We start from the raw sequence: 19,637 nt of genomic DNA on the forward strand, positions 1-19,637 counted from the left end.
ATTCTCATTCTTACTTGCTATGCCCATGAAATTGTCTCAGTGAAGCTTTTCCACCGACGTCAAATAGCTGAACAACACTATCTTCACAACCAGCAACCACAAGTTTTCCATCGTTTCTATAGGTTCCACAATATGCAGTGTCCTTGAAGCGTGAGAATGTTTTGATAGGCTCCTGAGAGTACTGTCCATAGATGTGAATCTGAAGGAAATTGCATTAAAAATGGTTAGCGAACACACTAGACAGTGATCAAAACACAGGAATAAAAGGACATTGTTGAAGACAATAAGTCAACTTGCTTGTGCATAAACCTAGGAAAGTAGGGTATATAAACTTTATGAAAGCTTGTATTTCTTTTGTCTCTTGCCACCTGTTAAATAAATATTGCAATATTATAGTTAAGTTTTTTTCTTAAATAAATAATAAAAAAAAACGTATTTGAAACTAAAGTGTATTAAGGTGTGAAATGCAACTAGGAGGACATGCATGGCTGTACATAACTGGTGGAAAAAATCTCCATAAGCAAAGAAGAAAAATGGCTTATTCAGCATAGGAAACATTTTTCATTAAAAAGATCTATTTAATTGTCAAATACCCTTGTGTAGGACACTTCCATGTCGGCTTTATAATTGGACCAAATGAGAGCACAGGACTGAGGCAGCATTTGACAGGACTGGAACTTACGGCAAGCTTATTTTTATTATAAAAGTGTTTTTAAGATAAAATAGTCACATATGGAGTCCATCAGCTAGGTATCAGCATGTTGTCATGAGAAACTTTAATCTGAGACAACTATGGCTGGGTTTGCAGTGGATGATAAATTGGTAGGGAAGCGTCACTTCATACTTGGTCCCAGGCAGTACAGTGATGTGAACCAACCGTCACAATTTTTTTTTCTCTCTTTTTCTTTGTTGCATTTAAAAAAAATGTGACTATGTCCTTTAATGAGAGCTGAAACTACTAGAGGAAATGACAGTCATAGCATAATATGCCAGATGTTTCTACCTTTACTTACGCGTGTAGATGACGTGACTGCATAATTACACGGCTGCACAGGTGAGAAGTCTATTTTTGTTACTGCCCCAAATTCCTTAATTTGAACAGGTGTCTAAAAAAACAAAGCAAATGATAAGATTATCATTAATAAAGTAAATGATACATTTAAAAACCGCATAGAATTCTAGCTTCAGAGCAAGGTGACAACTTATATAGTATGCATGCTCGTAATCATACCTAAACTCTCTTAGTGCATAACACCAAACATAAAAATCTTGCCACAATAAACCATCTTATATCTCATGTAATCATAATAAGTAAAGTAATGCAGGGGTCTACAAATCTGCTTAAAATTTAGGAGCCAGACATACTTTTAGGCGCCTGACAGGGGTATTTGTAAATAGATACATGAAGTATAATTCAAGGAGTCAGGGGTAAAATTTTAGGAGCCAGTGGCTCCCTGGCTACTTCGTTTGCCGAGCCCTGCAGTAATGATACCCTTTATTTGAATAGTGGCGCCCCATCTTTGAAATGAGGGGTCTTATGCTCTATTAATATGGCTAAGGGACTGCAGGAATTTCTTAAGAGACAAACTGTCTGGGCAGTGCTGGACTGACTCATCAACTGTATTCTACTACTAGAGGGTCACAAGACTCCGAAAATAGGACCAATTCTTTAAATCAGGGGGTTCAGAAACCTTGGGCATCCAGATATATTTGAACTTCATTTACCATAATACTCAGACAGCCTAAAGAGTGTCTCAGCATTAGGGGAAATGTAGTTCCAAAACATTTGGGGGCCCAAGGTTGCTAAGCCCTGCTGTAAAGTATTTGCCAAAAATATGGCAACACCTGTCAGTTGGATGGACACAGGAACATTCATTTATAATAAGATTGTCTCTCTGAAATAATGGGCCTCACGTCCCTCTATGTACTGTGTATGGAATGTAAGAAAGGGCTACCTCTCATATTATTCCATATAAATATGTTGTAGCTATAGCAATTACCTGGATATAAGACCCCTCAACAGCAAGAACGGTTTCTTGTTTTTCTAAGGATCCTTTAAATATCACTTAGCAGACAAGTAATTGACATTGCTGTATCTTCCCGGACAGTAAATAGAGTAAGCAGGTGATGTTTATTTTTGTCTATTTTAATCTCATACAGTGACATTAATATGATGGATATTTGTATGTGCAGTGTACTGGCAGGTGGTGTGTAAAGGAATAAGTCAGCACAAAACCTATGCTATGCTTCTATTTATCTTCTTTTTAATAAAAAGAGTATAATTAATTTAAATGTATCAAATTGTTAATATATATATATATATATATCTATCTATATATATGCGTTACTACACATATAAGTTCAAAATTACTCCTGTGGATTGCATTTGAAAACAGGTGACATTTTGTTTAATAAAAATATTATTTTAAATATAAAAATTATTGATCTGAAGTTCATAAAGTCTATATTAACATTAGTTGTCCTATCAGTCCACTAGTCTTGCTGGAGAGAATAAAAGGTGTCTCCAAGTTGGAATTTTCCACCTACACCTTGTCTCGCGGCCATGTCTAGCTATTTCAAAGCTGATAAGGTCTCCTTTACTGTTTTCACATTCTCTTTGGTACATATGTTAGTATGGACTGTTATAGGGAGAGAAAGGCTTTTTTTCTTTCTTTATCTTTTTAATTTGTCCTGTAATGTTTTTAAAGGCGTGTTTGTGAATCCCGTATCCTTCACATTAGAAATTATAATTGTTTACTTCTTGCTGTACATAACAGGACAGATGTGGTCCCACTGATTATAACAGAGTGACCGGTGACTGTGATGAGGGTATCAATTCAATTTTCTTTATGAATTCCTACATTTTTGAGTAGCTTAATCTATGTCAATGATTTTAGGAGAAAACAAACTGAAATTTCCACTAAAATACAAACATGGTGTGTGTGTATGTATATATATATATATATATATATATATATATATATATATATATATATACATACATACATACATACACACACACATATATATATATATACATATATATATATATATATATATATATATATATACACACACACATATACACACTATATTAGTGAACGTTTTCGGGTCACAAACGACCCGTCCTCAGACTTACAAAACGTTCACTAATAAAGTGACCACTTTACTATAAGACCTTTGGAGGGCTATTCTGTTTTCTACCTATATTTGTTCTTTGACCAGCACCCAAGGCAGTTGTTTGCACATTATCTGGAGTGCATATTGTCTGGACTTATATATATATATATATATATATACACACACATATATACACTGTAAATCTGCATGGATATTCCATTACAAAATAAGAGTATTAAATAAAAGTAAAACAATATTACCTTGTAATGTTTCCAGTACAATGTGTCTTGTGTGATCTTCTCACCAAGTTTAGGGAAGGAGGGGATGGCGACGGGCTTGTATGCAGACATTTTCTTTTGTGCAGTGACTAGGTTAAGTAAGATTCTTCAGTGGACTTGTAAAAAATGCTTCTAGTAAAAGATAAACGGACATCAAAGTCAAACTTTTCTTTCATGAGAGAGCATACAATTTCAAATATCTTTCCAATTTACTTCTATTATTACACTTTATTTGTTCTTTGTTTGAAAGCAGGGATGTAAGGTCTGGATTGTGCACATTATCTGCAGCACTATTTTGCAGCACTTTTGCAGCAATACTATAAATTTGCAAGAACACTGGATGGCAGCAGATTATCCTGCATGAGGTAATCCAGACATGTACACACTACTTACCTAGTTATCTCTTCAGAAAAGAATACGAGAAAGAAGCAAATTTGATAAACGAAGTTTATCAATTGTATGCACTTTTAACCCTTTGATGACAGGGTTAATTTGTCTACATCGGAACAACGTTCCGATGTAAACAAATTGAAATCCTGCGATCGTGCACGCTATCGCGGGATTTCAATGATGGGATCGGGTCAGGGGGCATCCCTGTGACACTAGGGCACGCACTCCAGAACGCGATCACATCATGGAAGCGCCGTTGGCTTTAGGACAGCCAACGGTTATGACGTTCTATTTCGTCAGAACGGCACTAAAGCCCAGTGTAATTATGACGGAATAGAACGGCATAACGGCATTAAAAGGTTAAACAACTTTCCAATTTACTTTTATCATCAGATTTGCTTTGTTCCCTTAGTATTTTTTGTTGAAAGCTAAACCTAGGTAGGCTCATATGCTAATTTCTAAGCCCATAAAGGCTGCCTCTTATCTTAGTGCATTTTGACAGTTTTTACAGCTAGACAGTGGTAGTTTGGGTATGCCATGTGGATAACATTGTGCTCACCCCCATGAGTTACCTAGGAGTCAGAACTGATTGGCTAAAATTTTAGTCTCTCAAAAGAACTGAAACTAGGGGGCAGTTGGCAGAGGCTTAGATACAAAGGCAATGACAGAGATAAAAAGTATATTAATATAACTGTGTTGGTTATGCAAAACTGGGGAATGGGTAATAAAGGGATTATCTATCTTTTTAAAAAAAAACAATTCTGGAGTAGACCACACCACTTTAATTACTAGTCAGTTTGTGATTACATGATTTATATAGGAGTGCATTACTATCTGATCTATATGTTATCTCATGATAGGGTTGCCAGATATCCAGTATTCAACTGGACAGTTGTTTTCTTTTAGCAGACTGTACAGTAAACTCTTCATTAAAGTACTGGACATTTAAATATCCAATTTTTGTTTGTTTTTTTAAAGTCACTGGGTGTTCGAAAAATCTAAAATGCTTCCTATGCCTCAAAGTATTATAAATACGGGGCAGAAAGAAATGAGGGACTGTAAAAGTCAAATAAATTCTGTTTATGTGTGTTACTGGCAACCAAACAGGTAAAATTATTGATTTGCATGGTGCTGGTAGCCATGGGTTAAATAACTGCTCAGCTCTGAAAATATTCATGATGGGCTCAAGAGTGGGGGCATAGGTAGAGCTTTTGGGGGGTGAGCATTTTGTGACCCCGCAGACCATTGTGCCCAGTCACTAACAGTAACAGATTGTCCAGTATTTTTGGAGGAAAGCTGGTAACCACATATCGTGATAGCGGAGTTAATAGAACTGATGCCTCCTTTCACATCCCTTTAGAAAAAGCTGAAACCAAAAGAAAAATTGGGAACATGTAGCAACTTAAATTTGAACTAATGGCTTGTGTTTATTTGGTTTTAATAAAAGTTAAAAGGGACATGAAACCTCCAAATTTTATTTCATAAATCAGAAAGAGCATAGTTTTAAAAAACATTCCAAATTTACTTCTATTATTTAATTTGCTTCCTTCTCTTGTTATCCTTTGCTGAAAGGTTTAGCTAGGAAAGATCAGGAGCAGCAAAGTCAGAAGCTAGATTCTCACTGCTGATTGGTCAGTGCATATATATACCGATTCTCATTGGCTCACCCATGTGTTCAGTTAGAAACCAGTAGTGCATTGCTGCTCCTTCAATCAATTATACCAAGATAATGAAACAAATTAGATAATAAGTAAATAAGAAAGTTGTTTAAAATTGTATGCTCTATCTGAATCATGAAAGAAAAATTTTGGGTTTCACCATGTCCCTTTAATACGCTCATCTTGCTGAGAATAAATTGCCAACCCCGGTTCTTTATAGTTAGAATCTATATTAACCGAGCAGATACAACTTGTATAGTACAGAGTTACTGTGGTATCACGGGTACCTGGCTGGCTCACGTGTCTCAATAAGACTCATGTCTACGGCATAACGTGTATTGTAGCAAATAGATTTCGTATAGCCGATTTCCCCCGACCTAGCATTACAAACACTGGCAGACACACATACCCGTATTACCGCCGGGGCTGACAGTTCTGTTTTTAAATAGTTAGCTCCAGATCACAGGCTGGGAATCACGCTGCCACAATTCACCCTGTAGGTCGCCATATTACTTAGTGACGTAATTCCGCAAAGTCGCAGACGTAATACGTCACATACCGGTAAGGGGAAAAAATGAATAATTTTGCACAAAATATGGAAACTTGTGTTTTTTTATGTTAATTTTACATAAAGAAGAGTTGTATCTGCGGTCGAAAAAGAACATAGACAGACAGCATGGTTTCAGGGAATGGTCGCGCTTGTGTGACATCATTAGCGGAAGTGACGCGATGTATAAAAACAATAGAATGCAGCTAAGGTGAGTACCATATGTGATGGGTCAAGAGCTGTCAGTTTAATATAGTGGTTCTGTAACTTGCAGATCAGAGGGATGCGGCATTTAATAGGAAATCAAACGGTACAGTTATTTCCGAATGACACATTTGTTAACGATGGTACAGTATGTTCATCTTGATCTGTCACTTTCTGTACCCTGTGTTTTCTTATCTGTTAACCCCATGGGCCCTGTACCTCAGCCCTCCCTTTATAACAAAACGTTGCCACCTAAGGTTTTACTGCTAACTATACCACTTCATGTTTTGTCTCGCTTTGGTATGTCAAAATTTACTTTATTTGCAAATGTTTTGAATGCTGGATACCACTGTATAACAATATGGAACCAGTGATAGAATTGCTAGGACAGAGGGGCCTTTTTTATGCAGTTTCTTGTTTATTTTACTTTCATAACCAGTAGCTCTAGGAAGACGTATGTTCCCGGTGATGTAGATCTAGAACTATTGAATAGAGAAAAAAAATCTGTCTATCTATATGTGTGTAAAACATCCCAACTCTCCCTGAAGTTCAGGGAGTCTCCCTGATTGTAATAGCGGCTCCCTGATGCCAGCAAATGGAATTCAATCTTCCTGAAACTCCAAGTACCTTGATCCAATGTGGCCCAAATCCAGAAAAGTGTTTCTTTAAAGGGACACTGAACCCAAATATTTTCTTTTGTGATTCAGATAGAGCATGCAATTTTAAGCAACTTATTGAATTTACTCCTATTATAAATGTTTCTTTGTTCTCTTGCTATCTTTATATGAAAAATAAGGCATCTAAGCTTTTTTTTCTTGGTTCAGAACTCTGGACAGCAGGATGAATTTATCCACCAATCAGCAAGGACAACCTAGGTTGTTCACCAAAAATGGGCCGGCATCTAAACTTACATTCTTGCATTTCAAATAAAGATACCAAGAGAATAAAGAACATTTGATAAAAGGAGTAAATTAGAAAGTTGCTTAAAATGTCATGCTCTATCTGAATCACAAAAGAAAAAATTTGGGTTCAGTGTCCCTTTAAGCAATGCCTTTAGTTGCTAGGACCTTATAGAACCCTCAAAGCATGCATCAGTAACCAAAAAGCCCCCACTTATTCTAATAAAATAAAAACACAAGTACTACCTTATTTACTGCACGTAATTAAACTTTGTATTCTAAAATATTTAAGCATTCAACAAGTGTATGATCACTGGAAAATAGGTTTGTTGTATGTGGTTGTGCAATAAAGCTACTTTTTTAAATGTGACTTTAGTGGGAAGCTAAGTCTCTATCTAATTTAGGGTTTCAAGGTGTCCAATATATAACTGGGAGAGGGGGTAGCGGTGCAGTAGTGGGTGAAGCCACCTCACTGAAATGAGTTTTTGCAGGTTGGGATGTCTGTACACCCCCCCCCCCCCCCCGAGACAGTTTTACAAAGTTAAAGAACTACCATGTTCTTCATAATTAGATAACAATGTTATTATAATTTAAAACCTAAAACTCATTTCCCACGCTATTTATAGGTGACTTACATTGATATTAGCAGCAGGTGTGTTAATCATACATTTTGTATATCCTGTCATTATCTGAGAGATCCTGCTTTAATAAAAACATAAAAAAATAATCTCATAAGTAAATAATATATTTAATAACCATTAATGTTACTCTACCCTCTAAACTAGTCGGATGACTAAAGGATTGTGTGGCTTGCCCTGGCTACAGGAACTCCTCTCCCCCAACCACCGTGCAAAGTGAGCAATTTCTTTTATTATTTGGTATATACTGAACCCTTAGCACTCAGAAAAAAATACTGCATAATAAGGTGTTTCACAATGGCTAAACGTATGCAAAGAGGGGGTGGGGTTGTGGGTGGGATCATAAGAAGTGGTGAGTAACATTTTGGCCGTGCTAGTAGCGTAGGACTTGACATTTTCAGCCCTTATATTATCTATTCTTTAATTATCTTTACTGTAGATTTATGCTTTTTTTTATATACTTGTCATATGTAGATTTGCAACTGCAAAACTCACTCATGAAGAATAAGAAGAGATAGAAATGCAATAAGTAGTTGTAGCACCACAATGTCAACGCTGGGAAGCTTGGAGAGCTCAACAGAGATGACAGAGGAGGAGTGTGTTAGTTTTTGCCTCTCCAGTATGCCTGACATCAAAGTAGAGCATGTCATGGACTCGAACCCAGAGGAAGGCCCAGCACAGAATGTGGCAATGGGGATGAAGTTTATCTTACCAAACCGATTTGACATGAACGTCTGCTCTCGATTTGTCAAGTCTCTAAATGAAGAAGAGAGCAAAAATATTCAAGACCAAGTGAACTCTGACTTGGAAGTTGCATCTGTCCTATTTAAAGGTGTGTTTTTCCTCTGTCTTACAAAAATCATATATATATATATATATATATATATATATATATATATATATATATATATATATATATATATATATATACTGTATATAAATAAAACTAATATTTAGGGTATGAAATGATAAACTGGCTATTTGTTATTGGAAGAAAAAAAACAGAATTTGCATTTATTGATGTCAGTAAACTGATTTTACAGCTTATTTTTGTCATGCATTTATGATAAATGCTATAAATTCTATAATAAAAAAATACATTTACATCTTGACAACATATTTTTTATGGTTTGTTTATAAAGGCGATTCTCTGTCTATCCATATAGTTTCTATAAGCAAAGCAGGTAATCATGATTCTTTGGTCAACTCAATCATTTATGCAACTTCATTTACTTTGTACATCTTGGACACCTATTTAGTCTCATCTGACCATATGTTATGTATATGTCAGGCTACTATTTCTTTCAACAAAGAAGAAAAGAAGGCGCTCCAATGGCACAATATCATAAGTATCAGGTCCCCTAATGAAGGATACACACAAAATGGTTGCACTTATCTCAAAGTGCTAATGCAGCAGGGATATCACAAGCTCCCCAGCTAGCTCACCACCAGCCACAAGTGGATCCTAAACTGCAGCAAGTGCTTTACCAGTACTGTGTCCCCCAGTTTATCATTGTGATGATAAATCACCACCCAGGACTCAGAATTTACTTTAAAAATCTACCAAGCTTACTTAGAGATACATTTAATAAAAGTGTGTAACACAAGTTAAAAACAATGCCGCTAGTATTTCTTTCAGTTACAACATGCAAGCCAGCTGACTCCAGAACTGTTTCATGTGTATAAGGAAACAAAACAAAAATCGTCATACTTTTTTCTTAAAAATATTACTTTTATTCAGAACATTCTGAAAACCTATTTAAATAAAAATACACCAGGTAAAGGACCCCAATCAGACTTGTTGGACACATGCTTTCTGGTTTTTTTCCCTTCAAAAACACTAATATATTTAGCCAGAGTCCATAGACGTGCCCTCACTCCATGCTTCAAATGCCAGGGTGCTTGTAAAAAAAAAAAATCCACAAAGTCCACCAATACAGCACTCACTGGAATCATGTTTTAGTTCAAAACAAAAAACATTTATTTAAACCTGTATAAAAACATTTACCCATGTTTAAATAAAACATATATATTGGAGATGACTGTCATGAATAGTATACACTTTACAAGTCCCATTGGCTTTATTTATTTATTGAGGAAATTGGAGAGTACAACAAGCAAATACTTAGTAATATACAAATAAGTTGTCAATGTTGTATATTGTCAGAATCAATATTGCCTAAATAATTACAGAAGATAGCACTCCATGTACACAGTGTAATAATGCATAAACAGAGTACTGCGCAAAAGGCATGAACTTCACAACACGGTACAGTAAAAGTTCTAAATTTTTATGAAAACATATTTTAAAAAACATAATCCAAACAATGTACACAGTGCTCAGGTAAGAGCAGGGTAGACAGGTAAATCGTGTGCAGGTACTGTGTTGTGGAGTTCATGCCTTTTACGCAGTACTTGTATCCTGTGTTGTTTTTTCTTTGTGTCATTTACGGAGACACTCTCTGCTGCTCTTGAGACAACTCTCTCCACATACCCTCTCCTCCATAGTGTCGTGGTACATCGCCATTGAAGTGGAGTGGCTAAGTCGCTAGAGCGCTTTTCCCCTGAAATGTGTGTATGTATATGTGTATATATATATATATATATATATCAATGTAAATATTTGCATAGGAAATTAGCACATCTAGGCAAGTATCCCTGCTTGCTTTTCCCCAGAAAAGCAAGCAGGGATACTTGCCTAGATGTGCTAATTTCCTATGCAAATATTTACATTGATTTAATTTTGAGACATGGAGGATTTTAATTTCAGTTTTTTATCTCCCCCCATAATTTTAATGAATCATATGTATGTGTGTGATTCTAGACAATTTGTACATGGTACATAGTAATCAAAAGACATAGTACGTTTTATAGCGTGAAGTAAGTAACTAGTATTTTATAGTTACTTAACAAAACCAATTACTTAGTATATCAATGATAAATAGTATATCAACATAAATGGTAGAAACATAACTATAACTGAACCCATTGTCTGTGGAAAAGAATCTCTCTTTCTTGCCCATGTCTCAGATCAATACAGGGAACAGATTACATTTCAATTTATGCTTAATTTAGATACATACATATAAGTAAGTACCAAAACCAGCTTATATCAAGGTTTTAAAAGTAATCTATTACTGAATATCAAGTCTTCAAAGCATTGTACCAAATGAAAGAATAGGCTTGCATATACACTATAGAAGACACTCATGGGGTTACTTTAACCATTTTAAGTCAAAGAGCAACTAACTATTTTAAACGTAGAGGATCTGATTGTCCAACTAGACCTTGCTGAAGTACCTGAGTGCAGGAATCATAAACCTAGTGTCATAAGGTTGAGATCTTTTATTATTAAAGTAATACATGACTAAAATATTAGAATCAGAATTTAGAATAAGATATAAAATGTTAGAACACAAATTCTACTGATTAATGGATAAATAAAATAATGGCCACTAATTGACAGTGTCAATTTATATTAAAAGTAATTTGGTGGGAAACTGTCAAATTACAATTCCCTTTTTAGATACAGCTGCAATAAATTGTATACTTTATTCATGACTCACATAAAATGAGTGGAATCAACTGAAATAATAAGACACTTGCTGTATAAATATGAATCTTATTTATTCCCAGATCAAATGTGCAAACTATAGAGGTGTGTTTTAACATCCCTGAACATAAAACAATGAAACAGAGAGGATACATTCCACCTTCACTAACCTTATAATAAGAAAAAATGAAATGCTGACTACACAATTAGCTGGGAGGTAGCTGAAAGTATACCTAAATATATAAAATAGAAATAAACTTAAAGTAGTCTAACTATAAACAGTGGTATAGTAAATTTCTGCAGTCATCATAGCTATAATGACTATACAACCATAGACACTGTTATAAATTATTGTGTCAGCAGGAGAGGCAAAATAGAATAAGGTTATGAACCAGCTCTTCATAAATTATCTATTACCTTAACAAAGCTGATTTAAGTGAACAGAAGGGTATTTCAAGATTTTCATGCAGCAATTAAGTGACTGTGTTTGTTGCTGTAAAAAAGGGGCGAAGCTCATACACAAGTTGCCGAACAGCAATAAGAAGACAAGAACTTTGAATAAAAAGTCAGCATGTTTTAAAGAATGCAGAGTATATATTATGTCAATATATCAGTACAGTTTATCCAATACCAACACAGATTGCAGATAAATAGAAGTACTTGAAGAATGCAGGCTGCCTATCCCCAGTGTGTGAAGCTGACACATCCATCTTCAAAGGTGCATGCTGGATATCACCAACATAACACTGATATATTATCTCCAAAGCGGTACATTGCAGGTTTTGAAAGCACATAGAAAATGAGTGTAGTATCTCACCATTGCCAAGCACACACAGCCATAGCAGAGATTTATTCATAAGTTAGTTAGTGAGTTTTTTTTTGCCCTTAATTATTATTATTATTATTATTATTATTCATTTATAAAGCGCCAACAGATTCCGCAGCGCTGCCCATGGGTACAAGGATAAAAGTACAACGGAGAAACAATACAATAAAAGACAAAATTTTACAGACAAATACATTGGGAATTGAGGGTCCTATTCCCATGAGAATTTACAATCTAGATGGGAGGGAGAATGAGAAATAGGAGGTGGGGACTGCAAAGGTGAGAATGATATTAGTGAGGAGATAGATGAGGGCAACTGTTAGGTAAGTGAAGTTCATTTGTTAATGAGTCTGGTGATAAGCTACCCTGAACAAATAGGTTTGACCGCTCAAGGAAGTGCGTTCCAGAGGATTGGTGCCGATACGAGAGAAGTCCTGTAGTCTAGCATGAGAGGAGGTGATGGTAGAGTACACAAGGAGCAGGTCACTGTTGGATCTTAGGGGGCGGGCTGGAGTATATTGATGAGTGAGGACAGGTAGGGTGGGGCAGCATTGGTGAGGGCTTTGTAGGTCAGGGTGAGAATTTTGAATTTAACTCTGCTGTGAATGGGGAGCCAGTGAAGGGACTCACAGAGAGGTGCAGCAGAAACAGCATCGAGAGAGGTGGATTAGCCTGGCAGATGCATTTAGGATAGATTGAAGGGGAGAGAGGGAGGCCAGTTAGTAAGTTATTACAGTTGTCAAGTCTGGAAATTACCAGGGAGTGGATTTGCTGTTTAGTAGTTTCAGCACTCAGAAACGGACAAATTTTGGAGATTTTGCGTAGGTGGTTTCGGCAGGATGAAGAGAGCAATTGGATGTGGGGAATGAAGGAGAGATTTTTTTTTTTGAGCAAAATTTTTTTATTGAGACAAATAAACAATGAAGGAGAGATTTGAGTCAAGTGTGACTCCAAGGCAGCGGACTTGGGGTGATGGGGAGATAGTGGTGCCACCAACAGTGATGGAAAAATTAGAAACTGGAGTAGAGTTAGAGGGGGGGGGGGGGGATTAGAAGTAGTTCCGTCTTGGACATGTTTATTTTTAGGTGGTAGGATGCCATCCATGAGGAAATGCCAGATAAGCGGTTGCTGATGTTAGAATTGACAGAAGGAGAGAGTGCAGGGGTGAAAAGGTAGATCTGGGTATCAAAGCCATAGCTGTTGATAAGTTTACCCAGTGAAGAAGTGTAAATAGAGATGAGTAGAGGACCCAGGACAGAGCCTTGAGGTACTCCAACAGACAGAGGCAATAGAGAGGAGGAGTCACCAGCAAAGGAGATGGAGAAGGATCTGTTAGAGAGATAAGAGTGAATCCAGGAGAGTGCAGTGTCACAGATTCCAAGCGAGCTGAGAGTCCGTAGGAGAAGGGGATGGTCAACAGTGTCAAAGGCAGCAGAGTGGTCAAGTAAGATGAGTATAGAGTAGTAGCCTTTGTTTTTAGCAGAAAGGAGATAATTTGTAACCTTGGTGAGGTCAGTCTCAGTTGAGTGTTGGGGACGGAAGCCAGATTGCAGGGGTCGAGCAATGAGTTGGAGGACAGGAAGTGGGTTAGGAGGTCGAAAACTAGTTTTTCAAGGATTTTTTAAGCTAGTGGGAGCAGTGATATGGGGCGGTAGTTTGCAGGAGAGTTACGGTCAAGGGAGGGTATTTTGAGGATGGGGGTGACCTTTGCATGTTTGAAGGAGGCAGGGAATGAGCCGGTAGAAAGGGATAGGTTGAATATGTGAGTAAGAGCTGGAGTCAGGGTGGGAGACAGAGAAGGTATTGGATGTGAAGGAATAGGGTCAAGTGGGCAGGTAGTAAGGTGTAAGGAAGACAATAGGGAAGCCACTTCACTCTCAGTGGTTGGGAGGAGGGTGCAGAGAGTGGCAGAGGGGAGACTGGGAGCGAAGGTGGGAGATTGCAGGCTTGTGTAGGGATGTTTTTTCGGATGGTAATTGTTTTATTGAAAAAGTAGTCAGCTAGGTCTTGAGCGCTGAATGTAGATGAGGGGGGTGGTGCTGGTGGGTAGAGGAGAGAGATGAAAATGGAGAAGGTTATTTTAGGGTTTGAGGAGTGAGTTATTTAATGGGTTTCATACGTGGTCAAATTGGTGTATTTAATCTAATGTTGCCACCAGATATATTATTATATTTAATTTAGGTTACAATATTATTTATTTAGTTGATTTCACTAATAACCTCCAGTAATATGATATCATTTTGTCTATTAGAATATCTCAGCAGTATATTCTAATAATATTAGTACATCTCAGGAGTGTCCTCCAACGTGTTATATATTTAACAATATTTTTGATTAATGGAAGTATGAATATTAATAATCATAAAACTATCGTCAGCAATACCTCCAATTAATATAGTAGAATCTTATCAATACACTTCAGTGAAACATTATATAATCTCTGTAGTGTATTCCAAAATGCTATTGAGATATCTAGAAATTATGACAAAATTATTATAAAAATTAATATTTAATCTCAAATTAAATGAATTCCTAAATTCTGACCAGTTAATCTTTATGAACACATTGATTATATTTATGTAGTAACTGAATATCACTTATGACCACACATATATATATACTGATTATTACAACCTCAAGGTAATTCAAAACGCTATAAAAACTTTTAGGTCATTTAATATTCAATGGAATGATCAGTTATTCTGTGTATGGATAATATTATCTAGAAGTTAACCTTAACTCAAAAATTAATTTCGTATCAAATATCACAATTAAAGTTTACTTGAACAATTTATAAAATTAATCCAATGCCAAAATATGTATTAATGATATAACACTTGATTAACAAAATATATCCCAATATTAAAATAGGAATCTTAGCTCAAATTCAATAAGTCTAATGGAATTTGCAGGAGATTATTGTTTAACAACTAGTCAAAAATAGCCTTATATCACTTCAAATAATCAACCAGAGAAATGTATAAATTATCAACACAATAACCAATTCATGTGCAATTCTTAAGGGATTTCACAGTAAATTTAAAAAAATAAATTTATAAGTATGGACTGCAAAACCCCTCTTCTTAATAATAAAGTTACTTCGCACTAATATAATTATTTATAGACTAGACAGGTCTATTAAGTATTAAATTATCACTATAAATCACAGCTTCAGTTAAACTATGGATATAAAGAATATCTTTGCTAAAGTCTATTAAAATTACTTAAAACAATCGCTGACACGTTACCAGTAAACCAATTTGAGAGTTCAATATTCCAGATATTTCTATCGTCATATGTGAAGGAAATTCCACTATTTCTTTGTAAACAGGGTAACAGGTCACAGAGTTTATATCTCTTTCCTTTTAAGAGAGTTTTTCAACCAGGGTTCAGAGACTTATCCAAAAAAGCAGGCCCAAACGGTGTGAGTCTCTTGTTTAACAAAGTGAGTCTGTCCCTCTTTTGCATAGTACGAAACAGTGTTAATTTTGACGGCAAATTTCGATTTAGTCTTAGTTTTAGTCTTTTGACTAAAATGCCATTTTAGTTTTAATCGTATTTTAGTCATCTAAATTGTTTTAGTTTTAGTCGACTAAATCTCCAGTAGATTTTAGTCGACTAAAATCTTAAGGGTTTAGTTAAAGTGTAATGCATTATTTAAGCATTTCTCCATAATTTGCAAACTGATTATATACTCCAGGAGTAAACATAACACCTGTTATTTATGGTATTAAGGTTTAAACATGCAATACAGACACAGATTTAACCGTTGTGATATATAACGCCTTTATTAAACTTAAAATTAAATAAAACCAAGTTTCATAAACAAACAGAAGTGCAACTTTAAAATATTAAAAAACAAAACTGTAAACTGTATTGGCTGTATTGCACATATTACCCAATATAAAAACTTTAACAGTTCTCTGTTAATAATTAAAATAAGTATCAAGTAACTCAACACAACAATAAGTTTCTGCAGCTAGCACAGGCACAGCATAACTTAAACCCATACTCGTTGGTTATGCTTATTTCTATAGGAGGAATCAATTGATTGTTCACAGATTTGAACATTTTTCGGCAGCAATATTAGCACTGCTCTAGAACTTCCAAACTCATTATATACTCATGGAGTAAAGGTTTATTTACCTGTTTTTATTTATGGGATTAAGGTTTGAACATGCAATACAGATTTAACAGGTTTAACTGTTGTGGTATATAACATGTCTTTATTTGTATTAAAGAGCAGTAATTAGATATGGATTGATTATAACACATTGCATAGAATGTTTTTGTCAGCAAATTTTGTTTTAGTCAGTAAATTTTGTTTTGATTTAGTTATAGACTTTTGACTAAAATGCCATTTTGTTTTAGTCGTATTTTAGTCATTGGAATTTCTTTCGTTTTATACTAATTTTAGTCTAGTTTTAGTCGAAAAAATTAACACTGGTGCGAAAGCCTATATCAGTGATAGACTTCTCCTTCATTATTGAATCATTCAATAGAATTTCTCTGGGTACGCCCTTTGAGTCTGAACTCAGCTCTCATTGGCACTGGGGAATGCCTCTCAATCAAGTATCTTTTTGGCTGCTATTCTCGTATTGAACTCCGGGGGCAACATGAATTGGAATGTGGTTTTATCAGTAAAATACTTTAAAGTACAGAACAATATATATATTTTCATAAAATATATATTCAACATGCTTATTATTTCCTAGCTTTAATAAAGCATCTGGTTAATATATATGTGATTGTTTAATTTGACTGAGCACCTATATTTAAAGGGCCATAATACCCAAATGTTTAAACACTTGAAAGTGATGCAGCATAGCTGTAAAAAGTTGACTAGAAAATATCACTTGAACATCTCTATGTAAAAAAGAAAGATATTTTACCTCAAAAGTTCCTCAGTAGCCACCTCCCATTGTAAAGGATTTCTAAGCAGCATTTTAGTGTGTTTGTCCTGGGACATCTGAAGGGACTAGCATCGTGCACTCTCATATTATTTCACCAATCAGGTAAAGGAAGCTTACTATGAAATCTCATGAGAGTTAAGTCAAATCTCATGAGATCACAGTAAGAGTTCATGACCTCAGCACTGCTGATGCTGATTGGCTGCTGTTCATTTCTTCATTTTTTTTATTTTTTTTACCTGCAGCTGGGAGCAGCTGAGTATAACTTTTTACACAGAACTTACTCTGCTGAGCTGAGGAAATTGTGAGGTAAAATATCTTCCTTTTTTACATAGAGATGCTCAGGTGATATTTTCCTGTCAGCTTTTTACAGTTATACTGCATCAGTTTCAAGTGATTTAGCATATGAGTATTATGTCCCTTTAAGTCCAAACATGGGTATATTGTATATCTATATATACATATAATATATATTTCCTATTGACAATGTCTTAAGATATGTACTTAAGTCATATTTCTATTAGGGGACTTAAAAGGATTTTAATAATTCTAGTACTATGTTAAAGGGACACTGAGCCCAAATTTTTTTCTTTCGTGATTCAGATAGAGCATGCAATTTTAAGCAACTTTCTAATTTACTCCTATTATCAATTTTTCTTCGTTCTCTTGCTATCTTTATTTGAAAAAGAAGGCATCAATGCTTTTTTTGGTTCAGAACTCTGGACTGCACTTTTTTATTGGTGGATTAATTTATCCACCTATCAGCAAGAACAACCCAGGTTGTTCACCAAAAATGGGCCGGCATCTCAACTTACATTCTTGTATTTCAAATAAAGATACCAAGAGAATGAAGAAAATTTGATAATAGGAGTAAATTAGAAAGTTGCTTAAAATGTCATGCTCTATCTGAATCACGAAAGAAAACATTTGGAGTCAGTGTCCCTTTAATAATTAATATTTCAGGAAGTTTAATTATTTTTAATTTCATCTTCTGATATTATATCACCACATTTTCCAGTTATCTCTATATTCCATACATACCTGCAAGTAGAATTCTGTTGGAACTGATATCATTTTGTGTGTGTATATGTATATATATATATATATTTGATTTTATTATTATTGACTATTTGATATATATATTTTATTTCATCATTTCACGTCTTAAAGGGACACTGAACCCAATTTTTTTTCTATCATGATTCAGAGAGAGCATAATATTTTAAGCAACTTTTGAATTTACTCCTATTAACAATTTTTGTTTGTTCTCTTGCTATCTTTCGCCCAGATTACGAGTTTTGCATTATGAGCGGCTCGGTAATAATTTGCAAGTTATTGTCACCGCTCACCTCATCTCCCTATAGCGCTGCTATTACAGGTTTGCAAAAACCCGGCGTTAGCAGGCAATATGGCAGCGTTGAGCTCCATACCGCACACAAATACCAGCGCTGCTTTGAGCTGTTTTTTTACATGCTAGTGCACGATTTCCCCATAGACATCAATGGGGAGAGCCGGCTAAAAAAAAGCCTAACACCTGCAATAAAGGAGCATAAAGCTCCGTAACGCAGCCCGATTGATTCATATGGGGAAAGAAAAGTTATGTTTACACCTAACACCCTAACATAAACCCGAGTCTAAATGCCCCTAATCTGCTGCCCCCGACATCGCCGCCACCTACATTACACTTATTAACCGCTAATCTGCCGCCCCCAATGTCGCCACCACCTACCTACACTTATTAACCCCTAATCTGCCGCCCCCAACGTCGCCGCAACCTACATAAATTAATTAACCCCTAATCTGCTGCCCCAATCTACACTTATTAACCCCCTAATCTGCTGCCCCCAATGTCGTCGCTACCTACATTACACTTATTAACCCCTAATCTTCCGCCCCCAACGTCGCCGCCACTATATTAAAGTTATTAACCCCTAAACCTAACCCTAAGTCTAACCCTAACACCCATTAACTTTAACATAATTAAAATAAATCTAAATAAAAAATACAATTAATACCTAAATAATTCCTATTTAAAACTAAATACTTACCTATAAAATAAACCCTAAGCTAGCTACAATATAACTAATAGTTACATTGTAGCTACCTTAGGTTTTTTTATTATTTTACAGGTAAGTTTGTATTTATTTTAACTAGGTAGACTAGTTAGTAAATAGTTATTAATTTATTTTAATAGTTAAAATAAATACAAATTTACCTGTAAAATAAAACCTAACCTGTCTTACACTACAGTTAAATAAATTACATTAATTAAATACAATTAACTAAATTACAAAAAATAAAAAACACTAAATTACACAAAATAAAAGAGAAATTATCAAATATTTAAACTAATTACCCCTAATCTAATAGCCCTATCAAAATAAAAAAGCCCCGTCAAAATAAAAAAAAAAACCCTAGCCTACAATAAACTGCCAAAAGCCCTTAAAAGGGCCTTTTGCGGGGCATTGCCCCAAATAAATCGGCTCTTTTACCTGTAAAAAAAAAAATACAAACAACCCCCCAACAGAAAAACCCACCACCCACACAACCAACCCCCCCAAATAAAATCCTATCTAAAAAACCTAAGCTCCCCATTGCCCTGAAAAGGGCATTT

General features: G+C 35.3%; 2 protein-coding genes across 4 annotated transcripts in view; one reads left to right on the forward strand and one right to left on the reverse strand.

Moving 5' to 3' along the window:
- Nucleotides 1–6,008, reverse strand: part of UTP15 (UTP15 small subunit processome component) — a 75,399-nt gene extending 69,391 nt beyond the window's left edge. Inside the window, exons 1-4 of one of the 2 annotated variants that reach the window (XM_053701423.1) lie at nt 5,856–6,008; nt 3,381–3,530; nt 1,014–1,106; nt 15–199 (exon numbers count right to left, since the gene is read on the reverse strand). In XM_053701423.1, the coding sequence (XP_053557398.1) occupies nt 15–199; nt 1,014–1,106; nt 3,381–3,470 (368 nt within the window). In that variant the 5' untranslated portion in view covers nt 3,471–3,530; nt 5,856–6,008. The remainder of the gene's footprint in view (nt 1–14; nt 200–1,013; nt 1,107–3,380; nt 3,531–5,855) is intronic. The other variant, XM_053701424.1, reaches the window with a different exon arrangement.
- Nucleotides 6,009–6,104: 96 nt separating this feature from the next.
- Nucleotides 6,105–19,637, forward strand: part of ANKRA2 (ankyrin repeat family A member 2) — a 70,512-nt gene continuing 56,979 nt past the window's right edge. The window contains exons 1-2 of one of the 2 annotated variants that reach the window (XM_053701425.1): nt 6,105–6,204; nt 8,209–8,566. In XM_053701425.1, coding sequence (XP_053557400.1) covers nt 8,281–8,566 — 286 coding nt within the window. In that variant the 5' untranslated portion in view covers nt 6,105–6,204; nt 8,209–8,280. Of the gene's footprint in view, nt 6,205–6,261; nt 6,304–8,208; nt 8,567–19,637 lie in introns of those variants that run through there. The other variant, XM_053701427.1, reaches the window with a different exon arrangement.

Source organism: Bombina bombina, chromosome 2, assembly GCF_027579735.1.
Source record: "Bombina bombina isolate aBomBom1 chromosome 2, aBomBom1.pri, whole genome shotgun sequence".
NCBI classification, from domain to species: domain Eukaryota; kingdom Metazoa; phylum Chordata; class Amphibia; order Anura; family Bombinatoridae; genus Bombina; species Bombina bombina.